We start from the raw sequence: 20,594 nt of genomic DNA, 5'->3' as shown, positions 1-20,594 counted from the left end.
GAGACTGGTGTGGTTCATGGGTGCCAAGTAATCACAGCTCAATAGGAAGCTTAATAAAGACACAGTGAAGCAGACTCTGACGTATGACCCCTCCAGAGCATTTTTACAGGGTGAAAAAGACCCTTGAAGTTGGTGTAAAAGTCAGCAACACTGTGCCATCTCATCAGCATTCCCAGTGCTGGCTCTGCACCTGGGACCTCCTGCCCAGGCCTGGCAGTGGGTCCTGGAGTGCCCCAGCAGTGCAGGACAAAGTGCTGTTGTGTTTGCATGCTCTCCTGCGTGGATGCATGAGTGGGAATGAAAAGCAGTCCATCCTGCCCCACTCCCTGCAAGGAAAGAAGCTTTGCTGACTGTGTGTTTTTTAGTGCTTTGTCTGGCTAGGTTTGGAAAGCTCTAGGCAGTGAAGTATCCAAGCAGTTAGGGATCAAGAGCTTCAGCTCCCTTCCCTTTCTGGACCTACAAGCCCCCTTCCCTACTCCTGCCTGCTAGGCTGGAGCATCCCGGGGCAGATTTTGGGTACATAATGGGTTGGAGGAAGTAACAGAGAGGAGGGGCACTCTCCAACTCTCCGATGTAAATTACATGGAAATTAGGCTCCTGTGAGGCCAAAGGCCCCTCCGGAATAGGGCCTTTAGTTAACATAACACTTGTGCTAAATGAAGCGGTTGACACAGCTTTCAGGCTGTAGTGCCACTGTTAATTTACCGTGTGAAAGGGCTGAACCTTCAGTCGAGTTCTGCAGGGAGCAGCTCTGCCCCGGCAGGGACCCGAGGCTCATTCTCTCCGGAGAGCAACCGCATCATTCCACTCCTAGCTTATTAATATTCATGGTGCAATCCTGTTAACTGAAACATTCTCAGTGCTTTAAAAACCCAGTAGGTGAGCACTGCTGAACCATCTTGCAGTTTGGGGTGATCTGGCCTGGGTACTAGCTGAGCTTTCCTGGGACTTGGCAGAGGGAAGTGGTGGAGTGTGCCTAAAGCTGGCTTATCCTGGGTGCAGAGCTTTTCCCGCCCCATGAAAGTAGGGTGATGAGCTGGAGCTTCTCCTTCCCTATCCCGTGTTCCCCTTTATATCCCCAGCATACTTCCTGTTGCACCAGGGCATAAGTACGTATCTTGCTCTTGTTCTCTCTATTTGCTCTGATGTGCATCCAAAACAAACTCCCAGCACTTAATGGAGACGTGGATGGAGGAGCAGAAAGGATTGTATCGGTCCCAAAGGATCTGTATTAAACCTAAGCTGGTCTGTGCCTGGGGCGATTTTGCGACTATTTTCATAGAAACGAAGACTGATTTGGGTTGGAAGAGACATTTAAAGGCCACCTTGTCCAACCTCCCTGCATTGAGCAGGGACATCTTTAATCCTACCAGGTTGCTCAGTGCCCCATCCAAAGTGACCGTGAGTGTTTCCAGGGATGAGGCATCTACCACATCTCTGGGCAGCCTGTGCCAGTGTTTGACCGATGAATACATTGTTCCCCAGGGCAAGGGCGAGGCTGGATGGACCGGTCTCTGTCATGGACGCAGACACATGATGGGAATGGGGTTATTCTGCAGGTTTTGGGTTTTGCACTCAGATGTCACCTTGCTTGCCTGTTGTCCTTCGGCAGAGAAGAAGCTTTGGGGACATCCCAGCAGTAGAGGAAGAAGCCTGTGTTTCGCTGACCTTACCTTAGCCATGGGGGTGTGGAGCTGACTCACCTTTGCTGTAAAAGCATGAGTTAAACCTTCAGTGCATTGTGCCCTGAAGTGAAGGGCAGGCTGGAAGAGGTGTGAATTCACACCTGTGGCCTCCTGCTGACATGGACTGAGGCAGAGGGGCAGCCAGGGCTTGGGGCAGCACCGGGACAGCAGCAGCTGTTGCTGTCCTCTGGCTGCAGAAGGTGCCAGCAGTGACTCCAAGTGAGAGGGAGATTCCACCAAAGCAGGGAGTGCAGGATCCACTTGTCTGCACATGGTCACCCCCCCAAATGCACCTCACATCCTGTCAGAGCAGAGCAGGAGCCTCCTCCTGGTTGGGAGTGCAATAAATACTCCAGCCTGTTCCTCAGTTCTGAGTCATGCTAGAGAGGGCTTTTGAAAGAGCCAGCTCTGTCTCTGGAAACACTGACAAGCTCAGATTTGGATAAATAAGTAAAATTAAAAAAAAAAAATCTCCTCAAACAGAAGAGGAAACAGAGAGGAAAATTACATTATTGTTAATGCTGGTTTCATCCTTTCCTGCCAAAGTTCACCTGACTTAAGCCATAGTCACTTAGCTAAGTGACTAAAGCTGGTAAGGATGGTTCTAGCTAACACCCCATACCAGCTCCAGAAAAGGGCAGGGGGCATGTGGTGAGTGGAGAAAAGGCAAGACAGAGAGAGAATCTCCTGGGAGATGCAAAACGAGCTCCCTGGATTGCCAGGACTAGTGGTGACACGCGCCAGACAAAGGACCTGCTACTCTATAAATGAGGCAGCCGGGACCGGCGCTAAGCTGACTCCAGCAAGAGCAAGCTCTGTGGCCAGGCACTGGAAAAGCAGTCGGGAAAGAAACATAGGAAGCATCTGATCTTGCTGCCTGTTCACCAGGTTTCCAGAGGCACAAGTACCAGAAAAGTAAGTGACAACGGCCTCTTCTCTTTACAGCTATCCTCCCCTCTTTCGTGCTGATCTTGCCACTTTCTTAGGAATGCCAAAGTTTCCCCTCAGAGCAGGGAATATCCTTAAAAGAAGGGATTTCTGCAGTAGCCTTTTACCAGTTTGCTGGATTTTCATTTCTTATTGTGGCACCTCTGGCTCTTGTCATCAAAAATTTAAGAGTAAGGCACCTCATCTGACAAACAGCCACTTACAGCTGGCTGCACTTCGTCAAGTGAAGACACAGTTTGTACCTGAACTTTCCAAATTCCTAGCATCTGCAGAGATTCAGTGAGTTGGACCTTACCAGAAGAAAATATTGATTTGTTTTAGTGCTATTGAGAGAAATGTTGGTGGTGACATGTGGAGGAAACTAAAGTGATTTTAATTACGGTTCTTAACTATTCCTACTATTCCTATTTTATTACATCATAGCTGCATAATTAAACACTAGGCAAACTCATTTATAGCACTGCAAAGTGCTGTAAATCAGAGCTATTGCACTGGTGCAAAAGGATTAGACAGAGCATCATAGACTCCCTGAGTTAAGGACTAAAACTTAACTGAATTCTCCAATGCTGTTTGTTATTTAAAACAAATTCCTTGCAAAAGTACAAATAATCATGTACTAATTAGTCTTATGCTGTATGCTTATTCACTAGACTGTGTGAAAATTCACTGACAGTGTCAACAGGTAAAGGTGTAAGGAATCAGTTTTAAATTCCAATCCCCACATATTTAAAAGTATCTCCGTACTTTACAGGTCAGCTGTGCTACAGCTGATGCATATGTAAAATACATAAGAATTTGAATTTTCCTCAGTTCAACAGTGCACTTAGGAGGAAAAGCTTAGCAACTGTTTTTTAATTTCACTTCTACTGCTAAATATTAGTAACTCTCAGATTTGTGACAAAGCTTTTGAAACTGACAATCTAAAACCCGTTTCTATTTCCAGCCTTCTGCATAAAACTATTTGCCAGAGAAAGTGAATAAACAGCAAAACACGCATGTTTCCTGAAGTAGTTGTCTCTATCCTTCCTGATTTCCTTGTAACTTTACAGGACAATATTTCATTTTCAGAATCTTTTTCCATCATGCATTTCTATATTATTTTACACAGACACAAAAAAACCCCCAAACCAACCAAAAACAAAAACAAAAAACCAACTAAACGAACAAACAACCACAAAGATAACCAACCAGATTAAAAAACCTAAAATAAATGCAGCTTGTTTTTACTGTCTGTTTACATAAATCTTTATGGTAGTTGTGATATGAGTAGATGAAAATGAAGTGCTCAGTATGCCAGGCAGGAAACTTGTGGACTAAACACAGGTGGCTGAGGCAGGGATGAGTTTTGTGCTGCTGTTTCTCTCAGGAGCAGCCCCACAGAGATCGGTGGCAAGACATTCAGGGAAAAACAGGGTTGTGCTCTTTATCTTGCAGTTTGCATCCCACTTTTGGAAGCTATGTTTTGCCGTGGTGGCCACGTTTCTCTGCTCATGGTGACCTCTGGTCTTAGGCACAGCAGGCACTGGTGTGACCCAAGGTGGTCAGCAGCCTGGTTTGAGGTCTGGCAGGAAGACAGGGCTCTGCACCGGATGCTCTCAGACCTTCAGTCTTGCTTTGCCTGCAGTCACAGATTTGCTACCAGCCTCAGAGCAGACCTGGACAGAAAGCAAAAGCAAATATTGTTTGGGGGCCACATCCAAGCATAACAAATAATCTACCTTTCCCCTGATGCAAATGTCCTTTGCAGACCTGGATTTTCTCCTCTCTGTTCCCAACTTCTCTAACAGTGTGAGCTGCTGCAGACTGCTCTCTGCTGAGCTGTAAGATATGCAGCACTTGGTCCCACTCCTCGCTTACATTCTCCTTCCAGGAAGGAGGACGTGGACATAGGCAGGGCAAATGGTTTCTGCCATTCACAGCTGCCCTCCTGCCTCGTTGTGGCAGAGAGAGGGAGGCAGGAATGAGTGATGCAATGAGGTGGGAGAAATATCAGTGTGGAACAGGGGGGAACAAAAAAAAGAGACCTGAAGAACTCCTGGAACAGAACCAAATTGTTTTTCTTCTCTGTGTTTACCTTAAAACATGGGGAGAGTGTCTGTATGTAGTACTTGGGCTGTTAATTTGCAGAGACTCTTGTTAAAGGAAACCCACAGGAGCTGCCATTCAGGCCAGAGAAGCAGTTTTCCAAGAGAGACTCTGAGATTCTCTGGAACAGAAAATAACACAAATGCAACTTTAGCAAATAAAGGCTAAACCTCCTGGCAAAGTGTTCCTTTCTCAGCTTAGCAAGCTGTCATGCCCCTGCTAATGCACTGGAACTCCATTTAGCAAAAGCTGTTGCAGCCCATGAGTGGGTTCTTTATTTTTTTGGTGTAGAGATTTTTTTGGTATAGTTCATCTTTCTGCAAAGCACTATAAAACATACTGAGCAGAAGGGAGCCACATGAAAAAATCAACAACAACAGGAAACCCCCAAATCCAAAAAAAGTCCACTCCCATGCACAGAGTAAACCTTTTCTTGAGCTACGTCTTTAAGGCTATTGTCAAGTTCTCGGCCACATACTTTGTGCTCTCCCAAATCCCATCTGGGTGGCAGCCCATTGCTTTGCAGATCTTCCTTTCCCAAGGCAGGCCTAGAGGCCATGATGCCACAGTGTGCAGAGTCTGCAGACAAGGCTGATTTCTCACAAAGCAGAGAGCTGTTCTCTGCCAAAGACCTGCACCCTCCAGGAGGGCAACTGGATTACAAAGCTCAGAAGCCCAGGGGCAGTTCTGGGTCAGGTGAAAGACCTTTCTCTTGAAACTGGGATCGCATGCAGTATAGTAACCCCAAACATGAAAGCTGACTGAATCTTGAGACCTTCACACAGCTGCTTTTGAAGACTCCAGTGATTTCCTTTTCCTAAAGGTTCAGTGAGAGCACAAGTGTGGCTGTGAGAGTTTCTGTAAATGCTGCCCTTAGACAGGAGGGCTCCCAGAAGCAGAGATTCTACTATGTGCATTTTGTCCTAGATTTACAGGCTCTAAAAAAGGTAAATCACCATGTCAGCGTGGGCTGGTTTTTATAGTGCTTTTGCTGCTCTGCTGTACTGCGTACCACAATATGATTGTCGGATAACACTCCCAACAGAGGCATGAGGCAGAGATAGGAGCCCTTGTTTACTCCTGAAGTAGTTCCTCTTCCCACATCTTGTTTGAAATAAAATGAAGTTCATGGATAGTGCTAGGAATCACACTGGGAACGCAGGGAGAGGCTCTTCTCATTCATTACACCAGCACTGAAAGACTGGGCCATCCTGTGTTCGTGTCTGCTCTAACACACAAATGCTCACACACACATTCAATAATTTTTTCCACGAACTTTGCAGCGGTTTAAAAGCAGGAGGGAAAAGGAGGTGCAGGGGGAAAAAAAAAAAAAAGAAGAAATTTGCCTGATGCATGGCAGGGAAACATGGACAGAAGCTCAACTCCCTGGTTGCCAGCCCAGCATCCACTCTCAGATTCAGAGATCTCTCTGTGTCCTTGTCCAGCAACGCACCTGTGGGATTTCAGGTGGGAGGCACTTTGGAAAAGGTACTGAGATACAGGGAGGCAGCAATGGGGAGAGTGAGCTGAGGAAAGCTGGGACGGGAGAGCCTGTACCTAGAGGTGAGCTGCTCCTCTTGCAATCCATCAAGCTGGGGTGAACTGTCCCCTCTGTCCTTTCTTCCCCTCCCAACCCAAAGAAAGACCCTGAAATCCAAGCAGCCATACAGCAAACAGTGCATGGCTAAGCTGCAAGGAGTGAGTTTGTTCCTCCTAGGGAATGGGGAAAAAAAAAATAGTCACGTTAGCCATAGGTAGTGCTTTGTCTTGTGACAGCAATGCTCAGTCTTGCCCTCTGCATGAAGCTGAGTGCCACGCTCTGAGGCTTGTGTGAAAATGTAGAGGGAAACTGTGAGTTTCCCCTTTCTCCTCTTGCCCAGATCACAGGGATGCAAAGCGAACAAAGCACAGCAGAAAGAGTGATAGCTGGGGAATCTTTGCTCCCCACGGCAGATCGTGCTCACAAGCACCTGCCTGGTAGAGGAAACAGGCACCATCTGCTCTTCTGTTGCCATTTACTTAAGGGCTGGGGGGACTTTACAAAATCCAGTGCAATGTGTTAAATAACCAATTTTAGCAGGCACCGGGTTTCCCCTGTGGAGTGATGGTGCAGCACCACAGGTTTACTAGAAGCACTCCAATTCTAGGTGGCAGCAGGCATCTGCTGTCTGATTAAGATTTGCAGGAGTAGGTCTCCAGTGGCCAGTTTCAACATGGATTTAACTTCATCGAGGTCAGAGGTATAACTTGAGGGAGGAACTTCCTTGTCCAAGATCTTTAGTTAATAGCATCCTGCTAATTATGACTGAGTGCCGGGCTCCTGGCGAGTCCCCTGCCAACCCTCAGACATTAACCGCTGGCTCGGGGGCCATTTGCTGGGGAATGTCTGGCAGAGATGAGCTTTGTGCCTAAGCTGCTCTGCTGCTGCCGCTGCTGCCGCTGCCTGAATTGCCTGAAAGGCTTTTGCATGGAGAGGCTGTGAGAACTGCTGCTAGGTAGAGATCCTCATCTCTTCTGCGGTTCAGTCTTTTGTCTGGCAACATTCGTGGCTGCACTAAAAATAGCCAGTATTCCGCCCACCACACATTTTTATATTTTTCAAGTGGGTAGGCAGGGGGTGGAAGGACCTTCAGTTGTCTGTTTGGTGGGCGGTGGTGGCTTGTTTTTCCTTTGTTTTTTTCTCTTTCTGGTTGTTGGAGCAGATTCACTGGGGTTGTTTCTTTGCACAATTCTCTTCACATGTTGCAGCTGTGCACCTTAGCTCATGAAACTGCATTTAGCTCCTACTTCTGGACATGCCTCCTTGAGCTGAGTTAAATCCTTTCCTCAGTGCAAAATTTTGTCCTTAAAAGTAATTCCTCCAGTGAAAATGGTGTAAACTTCCAGATTTACATTGCTGAGAGCAGAATTAATCCTCTTGAATCTAAGATGCTATCTTCCTGGGTTTTTAATTGTCATCTAAATGTGGGGTTGTTAATACGTGGTTAGGGAAGGTGAGCAGAAAGTACAGTCCAAACCTGCAGGTTAGTGCAATAAATCTGTAGATTATATGTACAATCAGGTGACTTCTGCACAGACTTAAAACAGACCAGTGGGATACAAACTGCACACAACCACTAGATGACATGTATTTTATACAGTGCATCAGAGAAAGCTTAAAAATACATTGCTCAGATGTGCAAAATTAGCAAAGACCTGAAGTTGCAAATAACATGTTGAAAGACAAGTTTGGTGAGAAAGGTTGGAGAGAAGGAAGGAAAAGAAGGAAGGGAACGAGACAGAAGAAATGGAAATCAGATCCCTTGCCAGCAAACTGGCTGCATTTTAACTAGAAGGTGCTGTGGTTGCAGAGAACTCGAGGGATGTGTAGGTGACTAGAGGAAAAAAGCTACGGTGAAAAATTACAGTTACTGCAGGATTGGACCAGGATAACTTTTCTTCTATGTTTCTAACTGAAACTCCAAGCACAACAACAGCAAACCCACACCAGTAAAGACAAAAAGGAGAGGAATTTAAGGTGGAGAGATGTATGGAGGTGGCTTACAAAGCTCCCCATAGAGCTATCACTGCAAGAGGAGGCACTGGGAAAGGAAAGGAGCTGCTGTTTGCAGATCTCGAATAAATGTCAGAAATACAAACACACGTTTTTGAAATGTAAAGCAGGAGCTGTTCTCACAAAGGCATCTGTTTGCTGACAAGGCTTATGACCACAAACGTAGCATTGTCCTTTCCAGAGGCATGAGTAGAGAGACAAAGAAAGCACGGCCTGAAGGAGTAGGCTGGGTTTATTTTTCCACCAATAACACCACTAACAGGACAAGAGGGCATGTTCACAGCACCAGGGCTGGGTGTTAACCTGCTTTCCTGGAGTATTGTGCTGGGGACTGTCTGCAGCAGGAGGATGACAAGAAACAGACTCTCTCTTGGTATTTGTAGCTGAGATGTAAACAGGTATCCAGCAAACATTGACCCACATGGCAGAATTACAGCACAGAGCTCCGAAGACCTGGCAAAATACAGTCCAGTCAACCAATTAGAAGAAAAAAGGAAGCCCAAATAACTTTCCCTATGTTACAAAAAATAAATATCTTTGTACACAGATAAGTATGTCTTCAGAAGAAAAAAAAAAAGAAAAAAAATCAAACAACATAAACACCAAAACAGAAGACAGAAAGAAGCAGGTGGCATTGTGAATTTCACATGGATCTGAGCAGCTGCTTGGAAGAATAAATCTGTAAAGGCAAAAGTTTTGCCTTGGGCACTGAACACACTGCAGTACAGAGGAGCACTGGAAGGCTGTGTTTAAAATCTGTACCACTGATGTGGCAGTGTTCTTGCCAAAAAGGTACATGCAACATGCTTGAGGTAGGTGCAAAGCACCAAGCAGATTTGTTCCCACAGCACAAACCAAAAATGATACACAGAGTAGGAGAACAATTTTTTAAAAAAAGAATAAAAAGAGAGATACAATCCCCATTTGAATCAAGCAATGAGTCTTAATGTAAGTCTATAAAAGACACGAAAAACTTTCAGCAACCTGAAATACGAGGGTTTGTTTTTTAAAAGAGCCTTTCATGAAGGAAGGCCATTTTGATGAGACAATTTTCTCATCCCCTAAAGGTATGACAGTAATTTCAGTATTCCACCAAAATAGAAATATGTTAGCAGTGTAAAGGCCAGGGCCAAGAGGAGCCTGTGAGGTATTGTCAGCGTGAGGAGCCATTTACAGTGTACAGGGGTGTGCCTGTACCAGCTGCATCCCTGACCAGAGGTCTCTGAACACAGCTGTGACAGGATTTATAGTGCTGCAGCTGTGTTCCCCTGGCAGCTGGTAATCCATGCTGGACTAGAACTTGAAGGAGTTGGGCAGAAACTTCCCTGCCTTGGCTCCCTGACAGGACATCCCAATTAAACTGTGAGTCACATTTGTGTTTCTTTATTCCCATGGACTTTTACCGTGTATTTTGGTGAACCCCGGATGTCTTGCATGGTGTGAGGCTGCTTCAGATGGAAGCAGGATCACAGTTGGGCTGTCATCCCAAAGTTTCCTCTTCCTGTGGATGAAGGATGCTGTTCCCTCTGCTCCCCACTCCCCTTTACAGGACTACTGTAAAGAAGGGTTTGCCAATGAGTATAAAAAGCTGAGCTTTTCACATGCATTAGAGGGTAAGTGGAAACATTTGTCCTTTAGTCTCTTGGCTGTGGATAGCTGTTCCCTGCTCCAGCTGTCTGTGTGCCATTGGCATAGAGAGCTGCTTCAGAAATGGAGCAATCAGTGTCTCCTCCAGGGCTGTGGGAGAGAAGGGAAGACACTTTCCCATGGTGGCGGGAGAGGGGCTGGGGCAACACAAAGAACTTTTGGCAGTCTTTCTGGTAAATGGCATTTAAAATCACTGTGCACCCCTTGCCTCAGTACTGTTCTTTGCCAGGTCTGCTCTGGGCACAGGGCTCCCTTTGCTTGGCTCTGTGAAGGTAGACAGGGAACAACTGGGGAGAGGTTTTGTCTGGAATGCCAGCATGTTTTGTAGGAATCACACTTTCCCTCATGCACTTATGACATTTGTGGCTTAGTCTTGGCATTTCTCAGAGGCTAAAGCAGAAGCCAGACTGAAAAGTCTCTGACACCAGCAGTGAGCAGCCAGTGTGGGCTGGGCACGGAACCAGACTGGTGCTTCCTTGGAGAAGGGAAATAACCTCCTGAAATAACCACAGCCACACATGTCTATGGTGTTACCTGGCTGCTCATTGAAGGCCCATGGTGAAGGTCCACTTGGCTTCGTTTCAGCCAGGAATCACCAAGCTAGGGCCAGCTAGGAGCAGATTCCAGGAAGGTGTGAAATGAGGTGTGGATATGTTCTGCGCTGGCTCTGCCTGCCTTCCCCCATAAAAAGTGCCTGTGTGGCTCTCACACAGCCTGGTGGGATGACAGATGCATTGTCTGTTGGGAATTCTGTTGCAGGGGAACTCTGAGGAACCTGGAGAAGCTGGGCTTGTAGCAGCACCAAATGCTTGTATATGGAAATTAAACTCCTTTATTTCCTTTGTGAAGTTCTTACTGAACTCTGGCATCAGGTTGCCTCTCCAATACTTATGATGACTTTAGAGTGACTCTGTGAAGGACATGCAGGACAAGAGTGCCAGCCACAAAGAGCAAAAATTAGAAGCCTAACACCACCACTCTGTGCTTACCACTTGCCTGGAGGGTACAGTGCCCCTAAAAAAAGCAGCCTGTGTGAAAGCCAGGGGTATCCAGCATTCACTCACCATCTCCTTTGCTTTGCAGCACCTTAAGAATGACAAGAAAGATCTTCACCAACACCAGGGAGAGGTGGAGGCAGCAAAATGTCAACAGCGCCTTTGCCAAGCTGAGGAAACTCATTCCCACTCACCCACCAGACAAAAAACTGAGCAAGAACGAGACACTCCGGTTGGCCATGAGATACATCAACTTCCTTGTCAAGGTCCTGGGAGAGCCAGGCCTCCAGCAGACAGCAGTGGCACCTCGGGGCAGCATCCTGGGGTTCTTCCAGCAAGCCCCACACTTGCAGAGCATGGAAGAGCTGACACTGATTGAAAACTGTGGTGTCTCCTGTCCCAGCATGAGCAGCAATATAGCAGAGTGTTGGTCAGAGTCATCATCCCCTAGCAGACAGTGAGATGTGCAGTCTTGGTGTTAGTGTGATAGTCCCTCTCTCCTGGCAGAATCTGTGGGTTGCTCCTCTGTGTATTGTGATTATTTATTTATATTTATCGCTATTTTATTTGCATTTTTATTTAATAGGATAGGAAGTCCTTGGTCGTGCAAAAAACCTGGAAGTCCAGACGGAGAACTTGTGATCTCTGGGAGCTTGGAAGGACATACTGCTGTCATGGCAGAGTCCAAGCCAAAAGAGTCTTCTGCCTGGATCTCCTCCATAAATCAGGGCATAGAAATTCATTCAGTGTTTCTGACAGGGAAAGAGATTATTCTCCCATGCTATTTCAAGGAAACATTATTGAGATGAAGAATTATGACAGCACCACAAAATTTGTCCACAACAGACATCTGGCCTCAGAAGTAAAAGATTTTGAGAGATGTGATATTTGACAGAGTCCTCTACCAGTTGTTCTACGGGCTAATTGCACTCACTCTTGAACTTATGAATCTTATTTCTAGCTTGAGTCTTTTGTTTAAAAAGTCCTAGCCCTTGAACCTGGCTGCATCTTTCTTCATCAGACTGGACAGATCCCTTGTGTCAGAGGAAAGCACATTAAATAAAATTAAATGTTAGGTTAAAGCAAAAAGTGCCAATTTAAAGTGACAAAATACATTGTCATAGATGAGTTTCAGTGGGTTCAATAGGCAAAGTAAATCTCCTCCATAGCAGTGACAGTGTGAATGCGAAGGAAGATGGTCAGCTATGCCCCAGCTACCTTAAAAGCCCATCAAAGAGGTTGGTGGCTCAATGCCTTTGTTCTTCTGTAGGAGCTGTAGCAATGCTTTGGGAGGGAGGTGCTGCTTTGGGAGGGAGGTCCCAGGACAAAGGCCTCAGTGATACGCTGTGAAAACCTTTGTGGACAAGCCTATGTCCATGGTTATGCCTGCCATACCTTGCTGACTGCCCTTAAACTCCCTGATTTCACCTGCTCTAGCTGAGGCTCTCCCACCTGGATACTATTCCCAAATGGCCCAACAGAGCAACCACAAAGAAACTGGTGTAAATATCTTCCATTTGTGAGTTATTTCCCTGTAGGAAAAACACCAACCACCATGCTGTAGGTGTTTAGCTGACAAGCGGGATGAAAAGAGGCTTCATGAAAGTGGCCACTGTGGGTTATTGTTGCCCACAAAGAAATCAATTTTAATTTCCTGCCTGAGTTACAACCTGTGCCTGCCAAGGCCTGGTCTGCTCCTGTGAGTTACGAGCAGCCTAGAGGAGCAGAGAAAATGTCACCAGCTTTAAGTAGAATGGCTTTCTGGTGAGATCCTGCTCCCACTGACACAAGTCCCTCTTGATTTCCATGTGGACCAAGGTACATGTCAAGGCTTAGAAAAGACAGTTGTTTACAACTGGTGAAGAAATGTAGCTCCCTTAGGGCAAGGCATGTCCCTGGGCTGTTTCTGTTTGTTCATGAGACAAAGAGGTGCTTTCAGAAAGCAGAACTAGGGTTTGTGCATGCAACATGTACGGTCCTTCTGCATGAGGGGATTTGGCACCTGAAGCTGAGCTGCACCAAAGAAGCCAGGGCTGGCTCCTGCTATGGGAATGTCAAGCTGTCCTCAGCACTGACAAATGCCAAGGTCTGACAAGAACACAGCTCACCCCATCCAGCACTGGTGCTGTAAGGTACAGGCATGCCAGTGGATAGATTCTGGCCAAAAGAAGGAAAGAAAAGAAGCGGAAAGGGTTCATGTTGATTTGATTTAGTTTCTGAACACTGCTAATAGTCAGTTTGCTAATCCCTGGGTTTGTCAGCTGTCAGGACTGCCCGGGGGAGCAGCTGAGTGGAAAGGCACTGAGAGCCCTTCCCATGGTTCGCTTCTCCCGACCTCGGCCCACCTTAATGTGACTAAATGGAGCCACAGCCTCTTCTGCACAGCACCTCAAATGTAATGAGCCACGTCCTCCTCCCAGCTTTCCGCTGGCTTGCTGGAGTTGCAGCAGGACAGATTAGCCTAAGTAAATCAGAGCACTTACTGCTGAGGCGTGGTGGTGCTATTGGGTCTATCAGTCCTTGCTATCCTAGGAAACACACATCACCAAGGCAAGGAAAAACATCTTGTGAGCAGCTGTCGTACTGGGAAGGGGAAAGAAAACCTGGCAATTTTGTAACATAACATGCTTGTTGTATTTTCTATGCTAAAAAACTTCCCTTCTTGTTACTGCTTTGGTTCATATCACCGCTTTCTTTGATCTCCTTTCAGTACAGGGGCTCCCTACTGTCACATTCAGCAAGTATTTCACTAGATCTCTCTACCAAAGATTTCTTTTTTTTGGTCAAGTTTCTTCTTTGTGTTTTGGGGATTTCTTATCTATGTGATCATGAACAAATACGGTGCAACTGATAACACTGTGCTATATGATGTTATTTAACACCTAATATATTCCAAATAAATTATTTAAGAAACTAATCTTTGTCTTTCTAAACTTCTCTAAAATTGCATTTTACATTTGCATACCACTTGGTAGAGAATCCCAAAAACATTGGGATGTAATTTCCAGCAGAGGATTCTTCTACTATCTCTTATGCAAGACTCTTGATGGTAGAAACAACATTATCAAATGATGAAAAATGACAGCAGTTCTTTGTTTATTACAATTTCTTGCAATTTTGGGTCATATATCTATTTGCATCTACATGCTAGGAAGATTTTGACCAGCCCTTGAAAAAGATAGAGAACTAAAATTTCATTGTGCAACATTATTATTTATCTCTTCCAAACATTCGCAATTCAAAAGATTTTAATCAATCTCATTTTAAAAAGCATAAGGCACTCTAAAGAATTAATTCAGAGTCCATTGTTATCTGGAGGTGTTCAGATAGGCACAACATAAAGATTCAAACAGGAGTCCAGGTTCAGATATAAAAATTAATTCAAAGTTGAGGGGAGCTTAGGATGTAAAGATGTTTTCTGGCAAACATCTGATGAGAACACCTAATCCCCAACTGAATCTGAGGCTGGGAAAGGGAGAGGGAGCAATAGGATGACAGATGCAGAAATCGTGAGGAAGAGATGGCAAATCACTGGGACACAGGGCCAGTTCCAGTTTCATGCTTGGCTGGATGTCTCACATCCCTGACAGTGCTCTATGATACACCAAGAGAGGAATTTCTGCACAAAATGTGTGTCAGAAAAGCATCATCTCAGGGAATCATATATAAAAGTCATGAAATCAACAAATGTGAGGTTCAAAATGTATTTATATGTGATGTCCAGTATGTATTTACACTAAGCAAGGCAATGTCACCTTAGAGAGAGCCCTCTGCTTACAGCAGGTGATGCCAAATTAGTTTGTGTGCTGAGGATCATGTGGCAATCCCTCCTCTGGAAGTGGGCACGGTACAGCTATGTCAACATAGTCCTGTGAGATAACGGGATCTGTGCCATGGAGACGGACCAAGTTAATTGGAGTTGGCTGAAAATGTCTCAGATATGTTGCTGCAGTGGGAAAACCTTAGTACAAGTGACAAAAATATCCCTAGTCCTAAGGATCCTATTGTCCCCTAGATGTAACTAGCAGTGTTGAACAGAGTTGTGTGAATAGCATTTTTTTTCACTTTTGTAATTTTATTTTTTTTTCTGTGAAGCTATGGCTGTCAATATTGCAAGGAACACCAGGTAAGGTGGCATTTTCTAGGAGCATTTTTAGTATCTCCTGGTACAAAAGGGAGTGCTGGAAAGTTAAGAGTCATGGCTTGCTCCAACCTGCACGGTACTCCTAACCTGCACAGAGGGTGTGAGGCGTACTCCTGTGAAATTGTGATGCAGGAATCTCAGTGAGACACTCCTTTACTTGGAATTTCTAAAAGGATCAGTGGAAGAATACAGGTCCACATTTCAGATCAAATGAGGATTACTTTCTCCAGAGGCAGGAAATATGTTCTGCCACTGTTCAGCTGTTACAGAGCCTACGGGAACCGATGCCAGGAGAGGTGCAGTGTCACTGTACACTGTTCCTAATAACCAGGAACAAGCGTGCAGGCTGCTGTCAGTCATGTCCACTTTCTCAATATCCCCTTGTGGCTATGGAATGTAATTGAAGTTGGATATTTGGGCTGGGTAAGGAAAGGAGTAAGTTGCAAATGTATCTTGCAAGGATGCTGTAGTCTTGTGCACGAATCCCAGTGATGGCCAGCCTGTGGTTAGAGGAAGGGCAGGTCTGCAGTCTGGGTTTTGGTTTGAGATTCTGTGGATTCAAATCCTGGTGGATGTCAGCACACTGTGCCTGGCACTGGACATTGCACAGTGAGCTCCCACATCTGTGTGGTGCCTCGTGGTTTCTGGAGTATTGCCCACGCTGAGGAAGACTTTGTGGTGAGGCTTTTACTCAGTAGCCTTGTTTGCTGTACCTTGTCTAAATCAGTGGGGAGGAGAGTACAGTGAGCATCACACAGGGAGACTCACAGGATTCCTGGGACAGCCACATTAAATGGCAAAGCAGAGTTGTTTTAGGATGCTAAGATCCATCCCAGCATCTTTCTCTGAACAAGAAGTAAAGGTGCAGCACCAATGTGCTTCACAGGCGTTATGATTCATGAACCATTTAGCAACTCATCTTCCAGTATCTAACCAGTTCCCACAAATTTCTTTGCTGCTAGGGAATGATATGCAGTGACCACGGCTAAAGTAGTGTGAGCAAGGCAGATCTGACTTTTGTTCTTTGAAGGCTGGGTGATGAAAGGGGGTGGAGAGAATGGGTGACTTAACTACTGACCTGTGGGGCAGGGGTCACTTGGGAGCCAGTCTTAAATCTAAAGGTCATCAACACAGTGACAGTCTAAATCCGTCACTTTTCAAGGGTGTAATTGTATTTTTAATACAGCAGGTGCTGAGAGAATCAGAAGGGAGAAGGTGGGTGGAAGAAGCAGCTCAAAAAATGACTTGGGTTACAGAAGGTAGAGATTGCCCTGTGCTCAATCGATACCTATATTTGGTTGAATTTAGTCACTTTTGTTCTCTCTGTAAGCCAAGGGCAGGATTTTCTTTGCACTCTGAGTTGGTCCAACTCTTCTCTGTAAAGAATAGAGCCTCATCCCATTGTATTCTCACTCCACTCCCTTTCCATATGTGAGCACAAATGCACATCCCATCCCTCTACAGTTTGTTTCACTGCCTTGGATTGCAAACCCAGCAGAGCACAAAAGAGGACCCCGTGATAAACTTCCTTCGGAGAAGAGACCCCTCAGCACTGAGAGCCAGAAAGAGAGGCAAGGAGCAGCCAACCTTTCCCAGGTACATCTGTCCTGCTGAGTGTCAATGTCACAAAACAGCACAGAAGAGCTTAAGGATGAAGGACAGGAAGAAGTCAGTGAGGGTCCTGTGGATCTCAGCATGGACTGCATTGGGATTCAGATGAAGTCTCCGACTTTCATGCTGGCAAGTAATGCAGAGAGGTATTCACAAGCACAGGGCAGCAGAGGTTTCCCATGCATCCACCTTTCTGCAGACGCCTTGGGGCACAGTATCTCAGAGCTGAGGAAGGTCCCTCACTTCCTCTGAAATTCCCCTCTCTACACGTTGAAAGACAGACTCTTGGGTAGCCTAAAACCTTAATGAAAAGCTAAAGGATGACAGCCTGCAGTCAGCAAGTCTCCAGGGAGGCATTCTGCTTCCAACCCTGTCTGTAGACATTGATTAGCATTATTTTCTCTTGGTGACTGTATTTGGCAAACCCTGGCAGACAGCAGTGCTCAGTTCTGGGGGCGAGAAAGGCCAAGAGCAGACAATATTAACTCTGTCTTCAGACCACCAGCAGAATTGCCGTGCTCTGATACATTGATATACAACCAACCAGAACGCAACCTATGGATTCCCTCAGCTCAAGACCTCATGCCACTAAATTCCAGCTTTAAAAAGCTTTACACTTATGGGAAAGACCCGAACTCTCAGGTGCAATGCCTAAAAGCACCTTGAGTGGAGGCTATCAGACCTAGTTAACCACAGGATCTCAGACCAGCTGACCGTGACCTGAAATGTTTTACTGCCTATAGGTTAACAGGTATTTCAGAAGGAAGAATCTGGTCCGGCTGAGAGGCTTTGCAGTGATCTCTGTGGGACTGAATGGCAAAAAGTCAGCTGCCAGTTGAGAGTTCCCTACAGAGAGAGTGAGCTTGGCAGATTGGACTTGCCAAGAGCACTTGGTGCTGGCACAGCCTGCTTGGGTGGGAAACATTCCCACCACTCGAAAAGGAACTGAAATAACTCAATACTGAAGGGAGCTGCCTGCTCTGGCTCTTCCTTCTGAGCTATGCTGCAAACATTTTTCCCAAATTTTCCAGCACAGAAGAGCAGCCAGCTGCTGTCTGGAGAACATGCCCAGCCACCGTGCTTGGCACAGGACAGCCCAATCTCAAAGGCCACTTTTCTGCACAGACATGTGGAATGCAAACAGGTGCTCCCCAGCTCTCAGGTTTAGAAGTGAGGGAAGAAAGTCATGGCAGGTAACTTCAGCAGCATAATTCTACCTGACAATTTTGAACGGAATAGCTGAGCAGGTACAGCAAACACAAAGAAAGCAGACATATCTGTTTTTCTATCTTTCTGTCTATCTATTATCCATTGATCTGTGTTACCCTTATCATCTCCTTGAAATCCATCTTGAAGTTCATTTAAGGTCACATACAAAAAAACCCCACAAATTTTGCCTTTATAATCAAAATGATTCTTCTTTCAGACTAAAGAATAATATAAGTGAGAAAAGTGAAACAAGACAGATTGCCAGAGAAAGCATGGAGGATGAATTAACCATGCCAGACATAAACTGGATGGACACTACACTTGTTGTAGGGGCACAGATATCCTCTCTATGACTCCTCTATATGTCAGCTGCAGAAAACAGAGTAACACCACCTTGTTTCTCTTACATCTAACAAGTAAGTCAAGTGGCCAGTTAGGTAATTCTGAAATAGCGGCTCCTATTAATTTCAAATATTTCCCAAAAGTACAGGCTCCTGAACCAACACAGACATATATTATGTCTCTGATTATCAAATATGTTTTCTATTTCCCTCAACAGTAGAGCTGTAAGTTGCTAAAGTCAAATTTTTAAATTCAAGTAAGTGAAAATACTCCTAAAATAATAGTAAAAAGAAAAAATTTTCTCTGCTATTTATCACAACTTCATCAGTTAAATATTTCCAGCAGCTCTCTGTGTGGTGCTGTTAAGATAAATCAAACCAAAGACAATACTTCCTCTTGAAAACTGCAGGTTCAAGTTAGGCAGGAGTTTGTCATAAATACTTCCTCAAAGCTTGACTTACCCTGACATTTATGTTTCCTTTTATCCTGACTCTCTGAAGTACTGAAAAAGTCTAGTGCTGGGGCTGTCAGTAAGACTCTTGATCTTGAGGGCTCAACTTAAAACATTTTAGGGTTGCCATGACTGCTTTTTGGGGTGTTTTTCTTGTAATCTCTGCCCATGCATGCTTTTAAGATACGTCAGAAAGACGAGGGTGACTGGTCAGACAAGTCAGCTGGAAGAGCTGGCAGTGTAGAAGCAGCTCAAAGATATTTTTAAAAACAGGCACCTTCAAGTCATTTAATCTCATGTTCCTGAATACACAAGCATGTAGAGCCCCTAGCTGCTTTTAAAACCTGTGGCTACAGATTTGAGTCTTGAGTCCTCTGGGAGCGTTCATCTCCCAGCATGGGCAGAAAGAAGAGAATTACGACAGGCACTAAGGCAATCAAGCAGATCGTTTACTACTCTTAGCAAGGCAAGACCACCACAGAAAATGCCCAGGAAAACCACCCCCCCCACCCTACCGCAGAAACATACCCTGCCCCGAGACAACTGGCGCTTTTTTCCCTACCACGTTTCTTATCAGTCTCCTGCAGAGACTCTAAAAGTCTTATCTTGATAGCCCAGATTACCAAGATGATCTCTTCTCCATGACGAATAGAGATGGACATTCCCAGTCCAGATAGTTACATTAATAGAACTCCTCTCCTTTCCTTTCCTTTCCTTTCCTTTCCTTTCCTTTCCTTTCCTTTCCTTTCCTTTCCTTTCCTTTCCTTTCCTTTCCTTTCCTTTCCTTTCCTTTCCTTTCCTTTCCTTTCCTTTCCTTTCCTTTCCTTTCCTTTCCTTTCCTTTCCTTTCCTTTCCTTTCCTTTCCTTTCCTTTCCTTTCCTTTCCTTTCCTTTCCTTTCCTTTCCTTTCCTTTCCTTTCCCTTTCCCCTTCCCCTTCCCCTTCCCCTTCCCCTTCCCCTTCCCCTTCCCCTTCCCCTTCCCCTTCCCCTTCCCCTTCCCCTTCCCCTTCCCCTTCCCCTTCCCCTTCCCCTTCCCCTTCCCCTTCCCCTTCCCCTTCCCCTTCCCCTTCCCCTTCCCCTTCCCCTTCCCCTTCCCCTTCCCCTCCCGTCCATCCCAGCTCCCTTGCCATCCTTTCAGTCTCCTTACCCTCCCCCCAATTAATTCCTATGCTTTAATACCATCTAAGAGTCCTTAGTGAGAAGAGGATCTGCTTGCTATGCAGGTGCAAGTTTTCAGCACCACAGCACAACAGCAATGCCACCCGCTCTGCCCTCCTCAGGGCTTCTCTTTGTCAGCCACTTTTTCTTTTCTTCCTTTTCAGCTCCGTGCTGAACAACCCCATGCAGATAATCTGATTATGCTAATTTGTACTTCATGAACCCAGAGTAAGGGGATCTGTGGGGGTGAACTGGGCTGGGGATAAGGGTGGTGAGGGCAGGAGAGAGGTTTGGGAGGGGGATGCACAGACAATGGGTTCAAGTCAGTTAACAAAAAAAGCTGTCTGTATTGCCAAACAAAGCACTCTCCGGGTAACCCCTTGCTGCTCTTGACAATTTAGAGTGTCCCAAACTGGCCTGCGCCACTGAGCAGAAAAGGGAACACGGAGAATATACAATGAAGGGGCACAATGAGAAGTCTGTTTCCTGTTGAATGTTGCTTTTTTTTTTTTCTCCTTAACTAATCCTTCCCAGAATCTAGTAGTTGAAGTATGGTCCACAAATTGTTTGTCAGATGGTAGCTATGGCACTAGACAGCTTCTGAGCACACACACCCTCATCTGTCCAATTAGATTGACGATGTCCTCGAAATTTATTGAATAATGGGCATTGACTTTGCAGACACAAGCTCACAACTCTCAGCTTGGACTCATCCCTCTGCGGGAGCTGACAGAGTCCCAGCTTGGTTTTCCATCCTCTTTGCTGTA

The 20,594-nt window shown here is 45.6% G+C and overlaps 1 protein-coding gene across 1 annotated transcript; it reads left to right on the top strand.

Moving 5' to 3' along the window:
- The first annotated feature begins 2,450 nt into the window (after window positions 1-2,450).
- Window positions 2,451-13,830, top strand: TAL2 (TAL bHLH transcription factor 2). Its single transcript, XM_048292878.1, has 2 exons — window positions 2,451-2,600; window positions 11,002-13,830. The coding sequence occupies exon 2, from the start codon at window positions 11,012-11,014 to the stop codon at window positions 11,372-11,374; it is 363 nt and encodes a 120-aa protein (XP_048148835.1). The 5' UTR covers window positions 2,451-2,600; window positions 11,002-11,011; the 3' UTR covers window positions 11,375-13,830.
- The last annotated feature ends 6,764 nt before the right edge of the window (window positions 13,831-20,594 follow it).

The sequence above is a fragment of the Corvus hawaiiensis genome, chromosome Z, assembly GCF_020740725.1.
Source record: "Corvus hawaiiensis isolate bCorHaw1 chromosome Z, bCorHaw1.pri.cur, whole genome shotgun sequence".
NCBI lineage: Eukaryota > Metazoa > Chordata > Aves > Passeriformes > Corvidae > Corvus > Corvus hawaiiensis.
This window is presented reverse-complemented; position numbering and strand designations above follow the sequence as displayed.

Coding starts and splice junctions, on each gene's coding strand:
- TAL2 (XM_048292878.1), top strand. CDS start 11,012: ATGACAAGAAAGATCTTCACCAACACCAGGGAGAGGTGGAGGCAGCAA.